The sequence below is a fragment of the Diospyros lotus genome, chromosome 14 (genome assembly GCF_014633365.1).
Source record: "Diospyros lotus cultivar Yz01 chromosome 14, ASM1463336v1, whole genome shotgun sequence".
NCBI lineage: Eukaryota > Viridiplantae > Streptophyta > Magnoliopsida > Ericales > Ebenaceae > Diospyros > Diospyros lotus.
In genome coordinates, this window is record NC_068351.1 from 30295207 (window position 1) to 30311055 (window position 15849).

A 15849-nucleotide genomic window follows, 5' to 3' on the forward strand; every position below is an offset into this window, starting at 1 on the left:
TAGCTTTCGTCGATCCCTACGAAAGGGAACAAAAGGTTGGCGACTCTCCTCCCTGATTCGATCAAGCTCACTGCCAAAAGAAGATCGAGAGCTGCCAGTCCCCTTCCTTCGTGAGCCAGATGCATCAGTTGGATTTGGTTCCCCAAGGGCGACTTCAAGGGCAGGAGAGTTTAACTTGGAAACGTCCGAGGTGGGGACCGAGGGATCAGGATAAGAAAGGCTGGGTAAGGCATCTGTCTCAGACCTTTTCATTTTTAGACGCCTTCGAGACGAGCTAGGAACTGGCAGAGAAAGAAGGCTAGGGTCTGGAGTGTCAGACGGAGGCTTTTGTGACAAGCCATGGGACGCTTGAGGAGGAGGTTGTCGATCTTGCTCGCCAGCCTGTCGTGAATTCCTACCACGTTGTCTGAGCGTTTGTTCCTTGAATATATTCATATCGTCTGCAAAACAAGAGATAAAAGTAAAAGTCAACCATTGACATGGATAATTTAAAAGGCAATCTCTACGATTCTGGGGGTCTACCCTTAGAGGAAGAATAACCAAAAAAGACCATACTCCCTAAAGATCTCTCATCTTCTTTCTCGGGGCCCTCGTCCTCTTCCTCGCTGCCCTCTTCCTCCTCAACTTGTAAGGTGTCCTCGGGCATAGCCGATGATGGCACAAAAGCGAGAGTGGAGGTCCTGGGCATGTCTTCAAGCCGAATGCCCCACCCTGCGATAGCAATGTTTTCTGAGGTAAGCAGGTCTGGTAGATTACAAGTGCCAAGAGCACATAATCTCTCAATTACTCGGCGAAAGACAACCCGGGAAATCCCGATGTCATCAAGCTTCTCCGACCAAAAGTCCCTCTCGTTATCCCAACACCAACGAAGAGGTGCTTTCCAGCCGGGAGGAGGCTCGACCAGAATCCATTGGGACTCGAAGTCTACCTTATGGCAAAGAATGGTGAAGCCAACTAATTGACCCCAACCGTTAGGGTGAAGTTGAGCTGGGACAATGCAATGATAATCGAGCCACTCCATGCCAAAGCTAGGCAAAGGGAAACGAAGACCTGCTCTTAAAGAAGCTAAATACACCCCGAAGCATGTCCTCCTACCATGGCGGTACTTGTCTCTTCAGGTGTAGGAAGTCTAATATGATGATTGATTGGAATATGGAAACGAGACTGTATCCCGGCTAATTCTCTCCCCTTCACCGAAGACCGCCGTCCCAGAGGTATATATACATTGGGAGCAGGAGGTGGAGGTGGTAAAGCATTCTTAAAGCGGCCCATATTGAGTGCTTAAATCCTAAGGAGCGGCCACAAACACGTGAACTATGACTCCAATGGATGAGGGTCACATAAGGCTAAGAGCAAGACCCATGGGTGAGGGTCACGCCTAGATAGTAAAGAGACCCATGGAAAGGCTCACGCACGAAGGAGACTAATGGCAAGACCTATGGATGAGGGTCACAAGGAACGACGGCTAGTGATTGGACCCATGGATGAGGGTCACTCGGGGGAGAAATCTAAACATCCCTATGGATGAGGAAGTATACCGTGTCGAAGCCTGGGATACTGAGAGAATTCTTATGAGAGAGTAGCTGAGCAATGAAGAAATGAAGGACCAAGTCATCCTTTTATAGTGGCCCTGAGAGACACTGTGGAAAGAATAACCCCGAGAGACTTGAAGTTGGAAGAGACAGATGCAGAAGAAATCTTCTCAAAATGAAAGTGGTCTCTTGGAAATAGAATTGCAGCATAAACAAAATACTCTTTCTCCCGAGACTCTCGACAGAAAGAGTAGGGAGCAATTGTTATGCATAAAAATACTGAAAGGAGAAGAATAGCGCAAAAGCCACGTGGCAGCCCAGGAAGCGCCACGTGGCAGCCCGAGGGAGGGCCATGTGGCAGCCTCATGGGTGCGCCAAAGGAGGCCACCCAGGGGTCCGGGCGCGGCCTCCCTCGTGCGCGTGCGGCCAAGCAGCATGCGGCTGCTTGGCGGGGGCCGCGTCCTTGGCCCACAGGGCACCACCCCGAGTGAGGGTCACTCGGGGGTATGGTACCCCCGAATGACCCTCCTCGGGGGGCTCAACTGCACGGGCGCAGCTGAGAGTGCGCGTGGCTGCGCGCAGGCGGCCGCACGCACCCCTGCGGACGGCCGCACGGCCCCCCTGCGCGGGGCCTTCCCCCGAGTGAGGGTCACTCGGGGGAGCCGCGCATGTGGCCCCCCGCGGATGCGACCCCTCGCGCGCGCAGCCGCCCGTGAGCGCGGCCATCCATGCGCATCGCCTCCCTTGCACGCCCCCGCGCATGGCCCCTCGTGCTCTGCTTACCCGCGCTTGCGCATACCCCCGAGTGAGGGTCACCCAGGGTGCCGTACCGACATCCACGTGCCCCCTATTCTTACGCCGACGCCTCCAAGATAATCGGCCTCAACCTACTCCCACGAGACTCGGTCAAAGCCTCTCCGAGATTCTTGCCGCAAAGCTCGGGGCACACGACACATGGATGCCCCTCCTATTGCTATAAATAGGAGGTCAATTTCCGTCATATGGTATGCAATCTCTGGCTCTCATATTTACACTTTTACTCTCAAATACTCTACTCTTACGGTGATCTAATTTAAGCATCGGAGGGTTCACGCGGGAACCTTCGCCCGCGCCCCTAACCGATTCTTTTTCTAGTAGGTCATCCATCGCTCTCGATCCGACAAAAAAGGCTCACCCATCTCCGTGTTCATCCCGGTAGACTCATCCATCGCTCAGACACACCACGAGAGGGTCACCCATCGCTCGAATCGTCCATCAGAGGGTCATCCATCTGCAGTTCCCCTTTTACAAATTTATTATTGTTACCGAGTAACAACAAAAATGATTAAAATTTATTAATTAAATTAAATCGAATTAATTGTTTAATTTAAAAAATCGAATTCAAATCATATAAATCGAAACAAATTGAATCGATTAAACTAAAAAAACACAAAAAAATTGAAAAAAATTGAAATAATCAATAGAAATTAAACACACAAATTTGAAGACAATGATACTGTTTTATAAATATTAAAATAATATAATTTTTAAATTCAGTCAGTTTGCTTAGTTCATTATTCTAACAAAAAAATTGAATCAAAAATTAAAAATTAAATTTAAAAAAAAATTAATCCAACTAAACCGTTTTGATGGATTCAATACAATTAATTCAAGTAAATTAAACTTTTCCTCTCTCCTCTCCTCTCCTCTGTATATATGCTCCACTAATTTTTCTTTCAAGGTGCATATATAATGTATATTACGTACATACATACATACAGAGAGAGAGAGAGAAGCAATGTTCCGGTTGACTTAGGGTTTGGCAATTGGCTTCATTAGACGACTGGGCAGTAGTTAAATTGTCGGCTTGTTCTTTCCAACAACCGCCAAGGGCGCCGAATTTCAGGACCATGTATATATAAGATAGACCCGTCTCTTATAATTAATTCCTCCACTTCTATATATCTTCATGATATTTTCAAACTTGTACAGACAAGAGACCCATGACACATGACACATGGCACGTGCATGTAAACTCCCACACATGTACATCCAACCTATATATATATATCTATATCTATACATTTGCAGAGTTGGGCTCCAAGCTAGCTCATTCTTCACCTGCAACTGCAAGCTTGGCGAGCCTCTTCTTAATTTCTTGCACTGGATCCATGCGTGGAAGAGACAGTGGTTAGTTGAAGCCTCCATAATTAAGTGTTACGGTTTCTTTAATCTCTCCTTCTCATCTCTTTCTGTAAACTGTTTCGCCTTCAAATTTTTTCATGCCATCGATGCCCAAATGCATGTTAAGGTTAGTAAACAAGGTGAGTTTAAGTTGAAGAGTGTTGAGTTGTTGAGACTTATCAATAACCTTAATATTACCGACTATGGACAAAAGATCAATTTCCTTATTTATATTATTTAAAATTTAAATATATACTAAAATATCCTAATTTTATGTCTTTTACATAAATAATTTAAAATTAAATTAAATTTAAAACTCATAAAATGAGTCATTTGAAGCTCATTTAATATAAATGAGTCTTGTTGTATTGGGAGTTGAGAAGAATTCATAATAAATAATTTTAAGTGTCAATTTTTATTGAATGGACTTAAAAGGTTAAGTTTAAGTCTCATGATAAAATTCTAAATAAATAAGACTTGGTCTTTATACACTTTAGATTGAATGCAACTTTACCAGTAATTATTATATTATTATATATTATCTTAACGATGAGGGATTGTTCTTTTTCATTCCTTCATATAAAATAGATTTAATTTTGAATCATGTTAAGTATGAAAATACTTCTTTATATTAATATTAATTATGGCATAACTTTTATGAGTAATACAGTCAATAATCTCTCCCTCTTTCTAAAAAACTAATTCTAAATGTTTAAATTAATATTTTGTTGAAATGACTTGACCTTCTTGTCTTACTGCCACAACATTTATATTTATTTTTTTACTAAATTTAATTTTATATATTTGATTTTCAAAAATCTAATTAAGTTATCTTATAAAAGAACATTTAAATTCCAATTAAAATACAGGTCAAAGTAATATTCAACAATTTCAACTTATAAGCCGTGGAAATGTCTAGCTAGCTGTTGAAAAGGGCTTGTAGAGACTAGCTTATTTCAACACTTTTATTTCTATTTTGTTTTAGTAATAATAAAACAGAAAATAAGAACTTGAAGTCTCAAATGTTCAAGTGGAATTAGATGAACTTAATTACTATACATGTGTAATATAGAAGATAAATCACACACCGAATAGTAAATAAAATTTGACCTTTTCTATTAAGAGCTATAATAATTGTGCCTTAAAGAGCTCAAGCTTTTGTTATTTATGTGCTCCAAGAATCAAATAAATTTATCATTAATTATAGATATGATTGAGTTATATTTTCCTATTCCCACAAGAATAAGTTTTTCATATACATATATATATACACCCAAATTTGTATTTCCTAAAAAAGTATAATCCCATGTGCTTTAAAATTTGAGAAACTATCCAACCATCACCTGATTAAAGATGATTCCTCAAGGATAATGCTCATGTATAGCAAATTTCATGGTTATCAAATGCATGGTTCTTCGTGTGTTTGCTAGGCACGTTTAGTTTCGGATTAATGTATTTGAGCCCTTAAATTTTGACTAGTTACATATCATCAATTACAAACAGTATATTTAATTAGTTTTTTTCGCTAGATTAAAAGGAGAGATAGAACAAATTACCATAATTATAATCTCTTTAGTCGTAATTATAAGAGTTATCTCCCAACTCTCAACTAATTAATTAGTGCTTACAAAATGATCATCTCCGGATTCTACATATAGTAGCCACTTTTAAATATTAATATTGTTCCAGTATTTCTCAATTCTCACCCTCCCTTGTGTATAGTTCTACACAATATCCCCTACTGATTGAGCTAATTAATCCTCTTTCACCTTCCACAACACCCATCTCTTTTCAGATTTGTTTACAGAGAAAAGGTTGCAAAATCAAGCAAATAACAGCTAGCAAGCATTGGATGAATGGTATAAATATAGGGACAAAACCTACGGAGTAGCAAAATATATTGAGTTGCAACATTCCAAACATTAATATTCCTTATTTTAGTGAAGATGTAATTTTCTTTAACCAATTCTTATTGAAATACACAAGGCATTATTGATAATTAAGAGAGTTTTTAATGAAAAATCACAACTTACTCGAGATACTGCACCCACGTGCTGGTTACCACCTTCATGATCATGTGGATCAAACTTAATTTGCGGTGTCACCTGTTGAGAGTACGTTTAATTTGCATCATTAATTAATCCGATAAGTACGAGGAGCACAAGTAGAACTACTACTTCCAAACTGATCAGAAGAAGGCCTTGTGAGCTCTCCTCCTTGTTCTTCATGTTGGGATGCCAAAGATGGAACTGAAAAGCCATAGTTCACAGCACTAGCCTGATCAGGAAGAACTTGTTGAGTGTGGAGATAAGCTTCTTGATGAGATGGCAGTGGCTGATCATTCGGAGCAACCGAATAGAGATGTTGTTGAGGATTGATTCGCAAGTCTTGCCGAGCTGTAGTGATCAGGCATCCGAGCTCGGTCCTCCATTGAACCCTTTCCGGAAAATTGAGCTTGGCTTTGTTCCCTTTGAATCTGAGAGCAGCCTCGTCATAAGCCAGTGCTGCGTCCTCGGCCGTCTTGAAAGTGCCAAGCCAGACTCGGGCTGCCTTGTTCGGATCGCGAATCTCGGCAGCGAATTTGCCCCATGGTCGCCTCCTAACCCCTCTATATTGTCTTCTCTCCTGGTAATTCCCTTCACATAAATTAGGTCACACTTGAAGTTAAAAAAAAGGCAGTTCACACACACATTAGATGCTGAATCATCTAAGTGAGAGTTAAAAACATTTTCATGCAGATATGAAAAATCATATATAAAATCGACAAACCCTGACATGCCCCAACTTAAGAGATCCCACATAGCACTTAGCCCTAACCAGGGAAAATGCAATCTTTCTAAAGGCGACACGACCACATCGACCCATTGGCAAACACAATCTTGCTTAAGAAGGACAACCTCGACATATGAACCCGGGAATCACCCCATTGTCATTGTTAGGCATTACGCTCCTACTCAAAAGCATTCCAAACCCAACGCAACCCTAGTCTCAAGAGTATCACATCAGCACTATCCCTGGAATCAACGATACCCCGTTATTAATGCTATTGCTCAAAAGAACTTAGGGTGGTGTCCACTTTCAGCCCCGCCACTTGAGCCAACAACTAGGGTGGTGTCCACTCTCAGCCCCGCCACTTGAGCCAACAACTGGGGTGGTGTCAACTCTCAGCCCCGCCACTTGAGTACCGTAGGGTGAAGTCCGTCTCAACCCCGTCCCAAGTGGGTCACATAACATTAATTCCTAGTGCGCATCCCGAGTGCTGTCACTCGAGGCGACGTCACAGGTTAACAACCCACGTCCCATATGGACAACACAACATGCCAATGCCGAAATTCATAACATGCATGACATAAAATCAACATCTCAATGTATGCAATTTACCATATAAAATCTAATACAGGTGTAAATAATCATTTGTAAAACCATCAATAAGCCTAGCCATGGGGATGAATACTCACAGTAAACCATTCACATGCCACAAACAAGTTTTTCCTATAAAATCACTCACCTTTAGACACAATTCAAATTTTTCTTGAAAAGCGCGGTACGCCTCGATTTGCGTGCCCACCTCGAACTTCACTCGAGTCTCTTCGTTTCAACCCGCAAGGTACCCTAATCATCCAATAACCATCAAAATATAATTTTCTCCTTAATTTCTTCACATTTTCTCATTTTCTCCTATTTTTTATCACTAATAATCCAAAATAATAATCTACACAACTAGTTTCTCAAATATTTTTACATAAAATAATTTTTCAAGAATTTTGAAAAAAAAAATCAGAAAATACCTATGTGGCACACGCCCCCACGCGCGGGCGAGTGGGCTGGAGGATTTGGCTAGCGCGAGACAGTCACGCGCCGGTCATCTTCTTCTTTTTTCTAGTCGCCGGCGATGCTTCGATGCCAGATTTTCCTACACCGATCGAAAGCCCACATCCAGTTGATCTCGATGCCACCATTTTCAGGCCGAAAGGCCACCAGAAAAGCCCCCGATCAGGCAGTTACAGGTGCGGCACGGCGGTCCGTCCAACTTTTCCGACTAGCCTTCAAAACACCCTCTAAACACCTTGAGAATTCACGAAACTTACCAGAAATGCTCCTCTTGCCTCAAGGATCAAAAGCCCTCAATTGGTTTCCCTCGATTTGCCCTCAAAACTGAGCAATTTGATGCTTTAAAATCGGCCAAAATCCTTGGCTATTTATAGGCCAAAACCAACCCCCACATGGCCAATTTTCGGCCATTTCTTCTCCCACACGCCTCCTAGACTACCCTTGGCCATGCCCTGAGGAGATTTGCTGCCCAAATCTCTGGATTTTCTGGCTAAATCCGCAACCAGATCTGCCATGCTTTGGCAGATTTTCAAAAATTACAGTTTGGCCTCCCTTGAACTTTCTTTTACATTTTGGCCCTTATCCTGAAGCCCCTGATCTTCCCAGCACCATCACTAAGACCCTCAAGATTGATACTTCTCATTTCTCCCCTGAAACTTTCAAAAAATTATCGTTTTGACCTCCCTCGGGCAAATTTAGAAAATTGCACTTAGGCCCAATTGATCGTTTTGACCTTAAATCCACTTGCTTCAACCCGAAATCACTTAAGGGTTGTTCTATACATAAAATACTAATCCTTGACATGCTCCGTTGACTATTCGGATATCTCCTACGTCAATTCGATTTTTTCAGCCCGGGCGACACTTGTACCGAAAACTGTTCCCGATCCAATTTCTTTCATCACCAAAAATCATAACTTATATTGCTTGATGATGCTATACCATTTTTCTTAATTATCTAGGGTCCGAGGTACTCCCTTTGGTCGATTCGGTGATCTATTTTACTATCAAACCCACTTTTCGGTATTTTAAATTCATCTAAATTACGCGGTGACCTCACACAGATATGGGGTATTACATTCTCCCCCCTTAAAGAAATTTCGTCCTCGAAATTTTGCACTTGTCAGATTACCAAATTGATACAACTTCCAACTGAAATGTCCTAAATACCTCAATCAAAAATCAACACGCCCTCTAATATCAAAATATTACATAACCTTTGAACATCGAAAACTAAACATAGCAGCTACATCTCGATGACATTCTTTCCCTTGGCGCCACTACTTTCACCTGGAACATTTGAATATTTCAGGGACATAGTCTAAATTAGATGCTGAATCATCTAAGTGAGAGTTCAAAAACATTTTCATGTAGATATGAAAAATCATATATAAAACCTACAAACCCTGACATGCCCCGGCCTAAGAGAATCCCACATAGCACTTAGTCCTCATCGGGGAAAATGCAATCTCTTTAAAGGCAACATGACCACATCGACCCATTGACAAACACAATCCTGCTTAAGAGGGACAACCTCGACATATGAACCTGGGAATCACCCCATTGTCATTGTTAGGCATTACGCTCCTACTCAAAAGCATTCCAAACCCAACGCAACCCTAGCCCCAAGAATATCACATCAGCACTATCCCTGGATTCAACGACACCCTGGTATTAATGCTATTGCTCAAAAGAACCTGGGGTGGTGTCCACTCTCAGCCCCGCCACTTGAGCCAACAACCGGGGTGGTGTCCACTCTCAGTCCCACCACTTGAGTACCGTAAGGTGAAGTCCGTCTCAACCCCGTCCTAATTGGGTCACATAGCATTAATTCCTAGTGCGCATCCCGAGTGCTGTCACTCGAGGAGACGTCACAGGTTAACAACCCACGTCCCATATGGACAACACAACATGCCAATGTCGAAATTCATAACATGCATGACATAAAATCAACATCTCAATGTATGCAATTTACCGTACAAAATCTAATACAGGTTTAAATAATCATTTGTAAAACCATCAATAAACCTAGCCATGGGGATGAACACTCACAGTAAACCATTCACATGCCACAAACAAGTTTTTCCGGTAGAACCACTCACCTTTAGACGTAATTCAAAATTTTCTTGAAAAGCGCGGTACGCCTCGATTTGCGTGCCCACCTCGAACTTCACTCGAGTCTCTTCACCTCAAGCCGCAAGGTACCCTAATCATCCAATAACCATCAAAATATAATTTTCTCCTTAATTTCTTCACATTTTCTCATTTTCTCCTTTTTTTTATCACTAATAATCCAAAATAATTATCTACACAACTATTTTCTCAAATATTTTTACATAAATATACATAAAATAATTTTCCAAGAATTTTGAAAAAAAAATCAGAAAATACCTATGTGGCACGCGCCCCCACGAGCAGGCGAGTGGGCTGGAGGATTTGGCTGGCGCGTGACAGTCACGCGCCGGTCATCTTTTTTCTTTTTTCGATCGCCGGCGATGCTTTGATGCCAGATTTTCCTACACCGATCGAAAGCCCACTTCTAGTCGATCTTGATGCCACCATTTTCAGGTTGAAAGGCCACTGGAAAAGCCCCTGATCGAGCAGTTACAGGTGCGGCATAACGGTCCGCCCAACTTTTCCGACCAGCCTTCAAAACACCCTCCAAACACGTTGAAAATTCACGAAACTTATCAGAAATGCTCCTCTTGCCTCAAGGATCAAAAGCCCCCTATTGGCTTCCCTTGATTTTCCCTCAAAATCGAGCAATTTGGTGCTTCAAAATTGGCCAAAATCCTTGGCTATTTATAGGCCAAAACCGACCCCTACGTGGCCAATTTTTGGCCATTTCTTCTCCCACACGCCTCCTAGACTACCCTTGGCCATGCCCTGACGAGATTTGCTGCCCAAATTTGCCATACTTTGGCAGATTTTCAAAAATTGCAGTTTGGCCCCCCTTGAACTTTCTTTTACATTTTGGCCCTTATCCTCAAGCCCCTGATCTTCCCAGCCCCATCACTAAGACCCTCAAAATTGATACTTCTCATTTCTCCCCTGAAACTTCCGAAAAATTACCAATTTGATCTCCCTCGGGCAAATTTAGAAAATTGCATTTAGCCCCGATTGATCCTTTTGACCATAAATCCACTCGCTTCAACCCGAAATCACTTAAGGGTTGTTCTATACATAAAATACTAATCCTTGACATGCTCCGTTGACTTTTCGAATATCTCCTACGTCAATTTGGTTTTTTCAGCCCGGACGACAGCTATACCGAAAACTGTTCCCGATCCAATTTCTTTCATCACCAAAAATCATAACTTATATTGCTTGATGATGTTATACCATTTTTCTTAATTATCTAGGGTCCGAGGTACTCCCTTCGGTCCATTCGGTGATCTATTTTACTATCAAACCCACTTTTTGGTATTTTAAATTCATCTAAATTACGCGGTGACCTCACACAGATATGGGGTATTACATTCTCCCTCCCTTAAAGAAATTTCGTCCTCGAAATTTTGCACTTGTCAAATTACCAAATTGATACAACTTCCAACTGAAATGTCCTAAATACCTCAATCAAAAATCAATTGTCCCAATTTGCTTCTATTAAACGCCTATTACTTACTAAATTTAAAAATAAATTTAATTTTAAAAATAAATTCAATTGTCCCAATATAAAATCTTAAAAATAAATTTAAAATTTAATTTAAATTCATCACAAAATTCATTAAAAAATTTAATTTAAAGAATAAAAAGAAATTTAGCAAAATTTTAATAATTTTTAAAAAATATATAAAATCTTCTTTTTATTTCTTAATGAATTAATTTGTTTAATTTAACTCAATTAATTTATTTTTAATTTATTCCTTTATTATTTAAAAAAATAATGAATTAATTAATGTTTTTTAATTTATATTAAAATATATAAAATATAATTCTATAAAATAATGATTGTATTAGTATATAAATTATATGTGCGCACATAATACAAGGGTGCTTCGCAGATCAAGTGATTCGCGCATGCATGCGTGCAGGGGAGGTCTGGGGATCGAAACTTGGGGAGGGGAAGGGCTGAAATTAATTTCCAGCAGCAACGCCACGTGGCGCGCAGAGGGCTGGGGCCAGCGCGTAGCCGAGCCCGCTAAAATTAAAAAAATATTTTTTTTTTTATTTTTGGGCGGTTTTGAAACCGTTGCTAGAATTAAAAAATTATTTTTTTATTTTTTTGCTAAAATTTAAAAATTAAAAAATTAAAAATAATTTTTTTTTAATTTTAGCGGCAGTTTTGAAACCGCCACTAAATATTTTAAAAACCGCCACTAAATCACATATTTAGCGGCGGTTTTTAAACCGCCGCAAAAAATGTTACTTAGCGGCGGTTATTCTAGTGGTTGCTGAAAACCGTCGCTAAATGCTTCACGACGCTTGATTTAGTGGCGATTTTAAAAATCGCCGCTAAATTACGTGAACCGCCGCAAAATACAAAAAAAATCACCGCTAAATGCTGATTTTTTTGTAGTATCCCCAGAGCCCAAGGTTAGGTCCAAGAAGGGACTCTAGAGAAGCTAGTATATATATCGATGATAATAAGGAAGGAAACAACACTAGTTGGATATCTTTTGGATTGAGTGTGGATAAAGAACTCTCGGGTTAAGCATGCTTGAACTAGGCTAGCTCAAGGATGGATGACCTCTAGGAAGTTCATGTAGGCCCATCAGGGTAAGTTGATTTGGTCATTCCTATCACTCAATACAGGATGTTATAATGAGCATCTTCCTCCAAAGTAAATTGCATCCCTATATGAGGCACTGAAATACAATTATCACCCTCACCTGACGTTTCTTGATTTTTTCTACCTTCCATCGAATCACAAGGGATCGTGGTACTAATAATATCTAGTCCTTCAAGCTCATCTCCTACTTCTACATGTAATAAATTGTTCTTGTCAATGTCAGTTATTGATTGTTGGAGATCAATATCCAGAGAGATTATTTGAGAAATTGGTCAAGTCATCTACACATAATAAAAGAATAAAGGTTAGATTTGCAGTGTGGCTGACTCTACTAGATTGAGACCACAAAATTACTTTCTAGTAAAGGCTTCATAACCAAAACCATTAATGTATTGAAAATTTTCAAAAAATAGTTAAACTAGGCAAGGGAAAAAAAAATAATTTTAGAATTCATTTTTATACCATTCTCGATCTCTTACTCAACACTGTCATGGATGGCTGGTGCAACTTCTTCTTCATGGTACAGAGGGCTAGCTGGCTTTTTTTTCACAACAATTGGAGCTTGGTGCTTGTGAGAAAAAGAATACAAAGCAGAGGACAAGAACAAAGGGTTGGCTGAATTTTTTTTAACAGCGACGGGAACTAGACACTTGGGCTAAAATGAAGATGAAGTAGAGAACGAGAACAAAAGGATACAAATGAGGGGTGGGCGGCTTCACTATCGCTATTAACCAATGGTGATAGGGGTTGAGGGTGAGGGAAAAGGAAGGTTGGGATTTTGGGTAGCATTGATCCGAAGGGCAATGGAGGATGGTATGACTTTCAAGGGAAAATGGGTTTTGAAAAAAAAAAAAGAAGAAGAGAGAAAGTGGTGTTGGTTTTTGTTCAAAACGGTGCCGTTCGATTTAACACTTTTGCCTAAAGATTAAGAGTCCAGGTAGTGGAGCATTATCCCCTATGTATAAATATAATTGTGTGTATATATATATATTATATAATTATATATACATGAAATAGGAAGCCAACAGGCTGGCCCAATTGTTAGCCCACCAAGCACTCATCCCCCTTAAATTGTCATGAGGTCACTTTCCATGAAAGGGACCCCATAGCCCCCATGTGGAACAAATTGAGAGCAAGTTGCTCATTACAAGGTTGCCTTAAGCACCCCTCCTACACTAAGGGGCTGCCTTGGGTAATCCCTTTACACCACTAGGGATGGCTTGGAAACCATCCCCCATTCACCCCTTTCTTCTTCCTCCTATGTTAGTTTTGTGTATCGAAATATTTTATCAAAACAAAAGTCCCATGTTTATAGGTATATTTCACAAGAAAGAAAGATAGGAATCCTATAAATTTGAGTGATGATCTCCTACTTAAAGAAGTTGAAGCAAGTGTAAGAGACAAGAGAAAATAGGGAATGAAGGAAGGAAGAGAGAGAACTAGAGAAAGAAAGAACAAGTTTTCTATCAAGGTGACTAAGTTTGGGAAGCTAGGAAGAGCAAGCAAGACCTTCTCCAAAAAGACCCCAATGTGAGTTTGCTCCACCCACAAACTCTTACTTCGTAGGTTTTTCATGTTGCATGAGAAATTGATTTTGAAAACGTACATGTGTTTGGCTTTTCATTTGCATCCACAATCATGTATAGCCATGCTATTTTGCTTTGCATCACTTAGGCCTCGAGGTGACGTACGTGGTTAAAGACCTTTCAAGAAGCTCTTAGGACACCAATTGAGAAAGCTTTTGAAAGGAGACCGACAATCACAACGGGCGCTATGAAATAGAAACTTGCATTTTCTTTCATGCACGCATTTTATATCAATGTTTTATTTTTGAGGGGCTCCTCCCTTAGAAGGTCCATCTTCTAACTTGAGTTCATCCCTTGAAATATTTGAATGGTCTAATCTAGGTAAGCGGTTCAATAGGAAAATAACTTCTTGAACTATAGGTTTTGAAAAGGTTTACTATATATATGTGGTATGTTGTGCTTTATAGATGTTATATGTGTTTTTATGTAATGCACTAAAAGCATGGATAGGCTTTATTTTGGTGATATTAAATGTATTAACATAAAAAATACAAGTGATATTATTTGTTAAATCACCACATTGAGAGACCATTTCAAAAATATATAATACTCTAGACTTCTCAATTGGAGAAGAGATTTCAAGAAAAAGAAATATTATATTCATAGAAGTCAAATTATTATCAAGTACAAGCTCGATAGGGAGTAGGCCGAGAATAAGAGCTTAAGCAAAAAAGGAGAGGAAGAAGAATAGAGAGCAGAGTGGGAAGCATCAGGGGTCTAAGAGCCCGGACCCAACCTTTCAAGAGTGTTAATGATGCAGATTGCTACATGGAATGTGAGGGGTCTGAATCTGTCCCTTAAGTAGTGGGAGGTTCGGTCTCTTATCTCTCAATATAAGTTATCTTTAGTTTCCATTTTAGAGTCTCGGGTGCGGGAAAGACAAGCTGGGGAAATCTCTTAAGCTATTATGCCCACCTGGAAAGGGATTTTCAATTACGACATGAATGATGGAGGTCAAATTTGGATTGGTTATGATCTGTCAGCTATTAATTTAATTGTTTTGAGTAGGTCGGACCAGTTCTTTCACGTTAGAGTGACTGGTCCTGATATTATCACCCCTTCTTCCTGTCTTGTATTTATGCTCGGAATGAATAGGTGGACCAAGCTCACTTATGGAACTCTCTGAGAGGTGTGGGGTTATAGGTGGTTAATGACCCTTGGATCCTCTTTGGTGATTTTAACATCTATCGTAATAGTTCTGAGATGAGAGGTGGAAATATCTCTCTATCTTTGGGTATGCTTAGATTTAATGGGTTTCTTTCCTCGGTTTCTTTTCAGGATTTAGCCTTTAGTGGTCCAAAGTTGACGTGGAACGATAAGAGGTTTGGTGCGACTTGCATTTTTTGAAAGTTGGACAGAGCCCTAGTGAATGATGGGTGGCTTGCTAGTTACCCAGAGAATGAGGCTATTTTCTCTCAACCGAGAATATCTGATCATAGCCCCGCCATGGTTTTCTTATCTGGTACTTCTCAGAATAATGGTAGCCCTTTTAGGTTCCTCAACCACCTTGTTGACCATCATCTTTTTCTAGATAAGGTGGCTGATAGTTGGAGCAGGTGGGTTCTTGGGGTCCATATGTTTTGGGTTGTCCATAAACTCAGGGTGGTTAAAGGAGCTATGAAGACTCTTAATAAGTCGAGTGGCCATGTCTCTGATCTTGTTTTGTCTCATCGAGATAGTCTACACAGAATTCAGCGAGAGATGTAGGATAACCCTCATGATCCTAATCTTCGCCATCGAGGGCTGGATCTTAAAAGGGATTATTCAACGACTCTGGTGTAAGAATCTGATTATTTTTTCCTCAGAGCTCGGATAAGGTGGTTTACGGAAAGGGACAGATGTTCCCGCTTTTTCTTCCAGTCCATGTTAGCTCAACAAAATAATCACCATATCTATAGCCTTCAGAAAGAAGATGGATCTATTATGGATTCTAAAGAGGAAGTGGTAAGCTATATGGTTTTCTACTTCCAGAACCTCTTTGGTCACAATGGCCATTTAGACCTTGT

At 40.3% G+C, this 15849-nt stretch overlaps 1 protein-coding gene across 1 annotated transcript; it reads right to left on the bottom strand.

Moving 5' to 3' along the window:
- Positions 1-5828: 5828 nt before the first annotated feature.
- On the bottom strand, positions 5829-8041 carry LOC127790996 (ethylene-responsive transcription factor ERF115-like). Its single transcript, XM_052320732.1, has 2 exons — positions 7966-8041; positions 5829-6331 (listed from the first exon to the last, which is right to left on the bottom strand). Exons 1-2 carry the CDS (start codon positions 8039-8041, stop codon positions 5829-5831), a joined length of 579 nt encoding a protein of 192 aa, XP_052176692.1.
- Positions 8042-15849: the final 7808 nt, after the last annotated feature.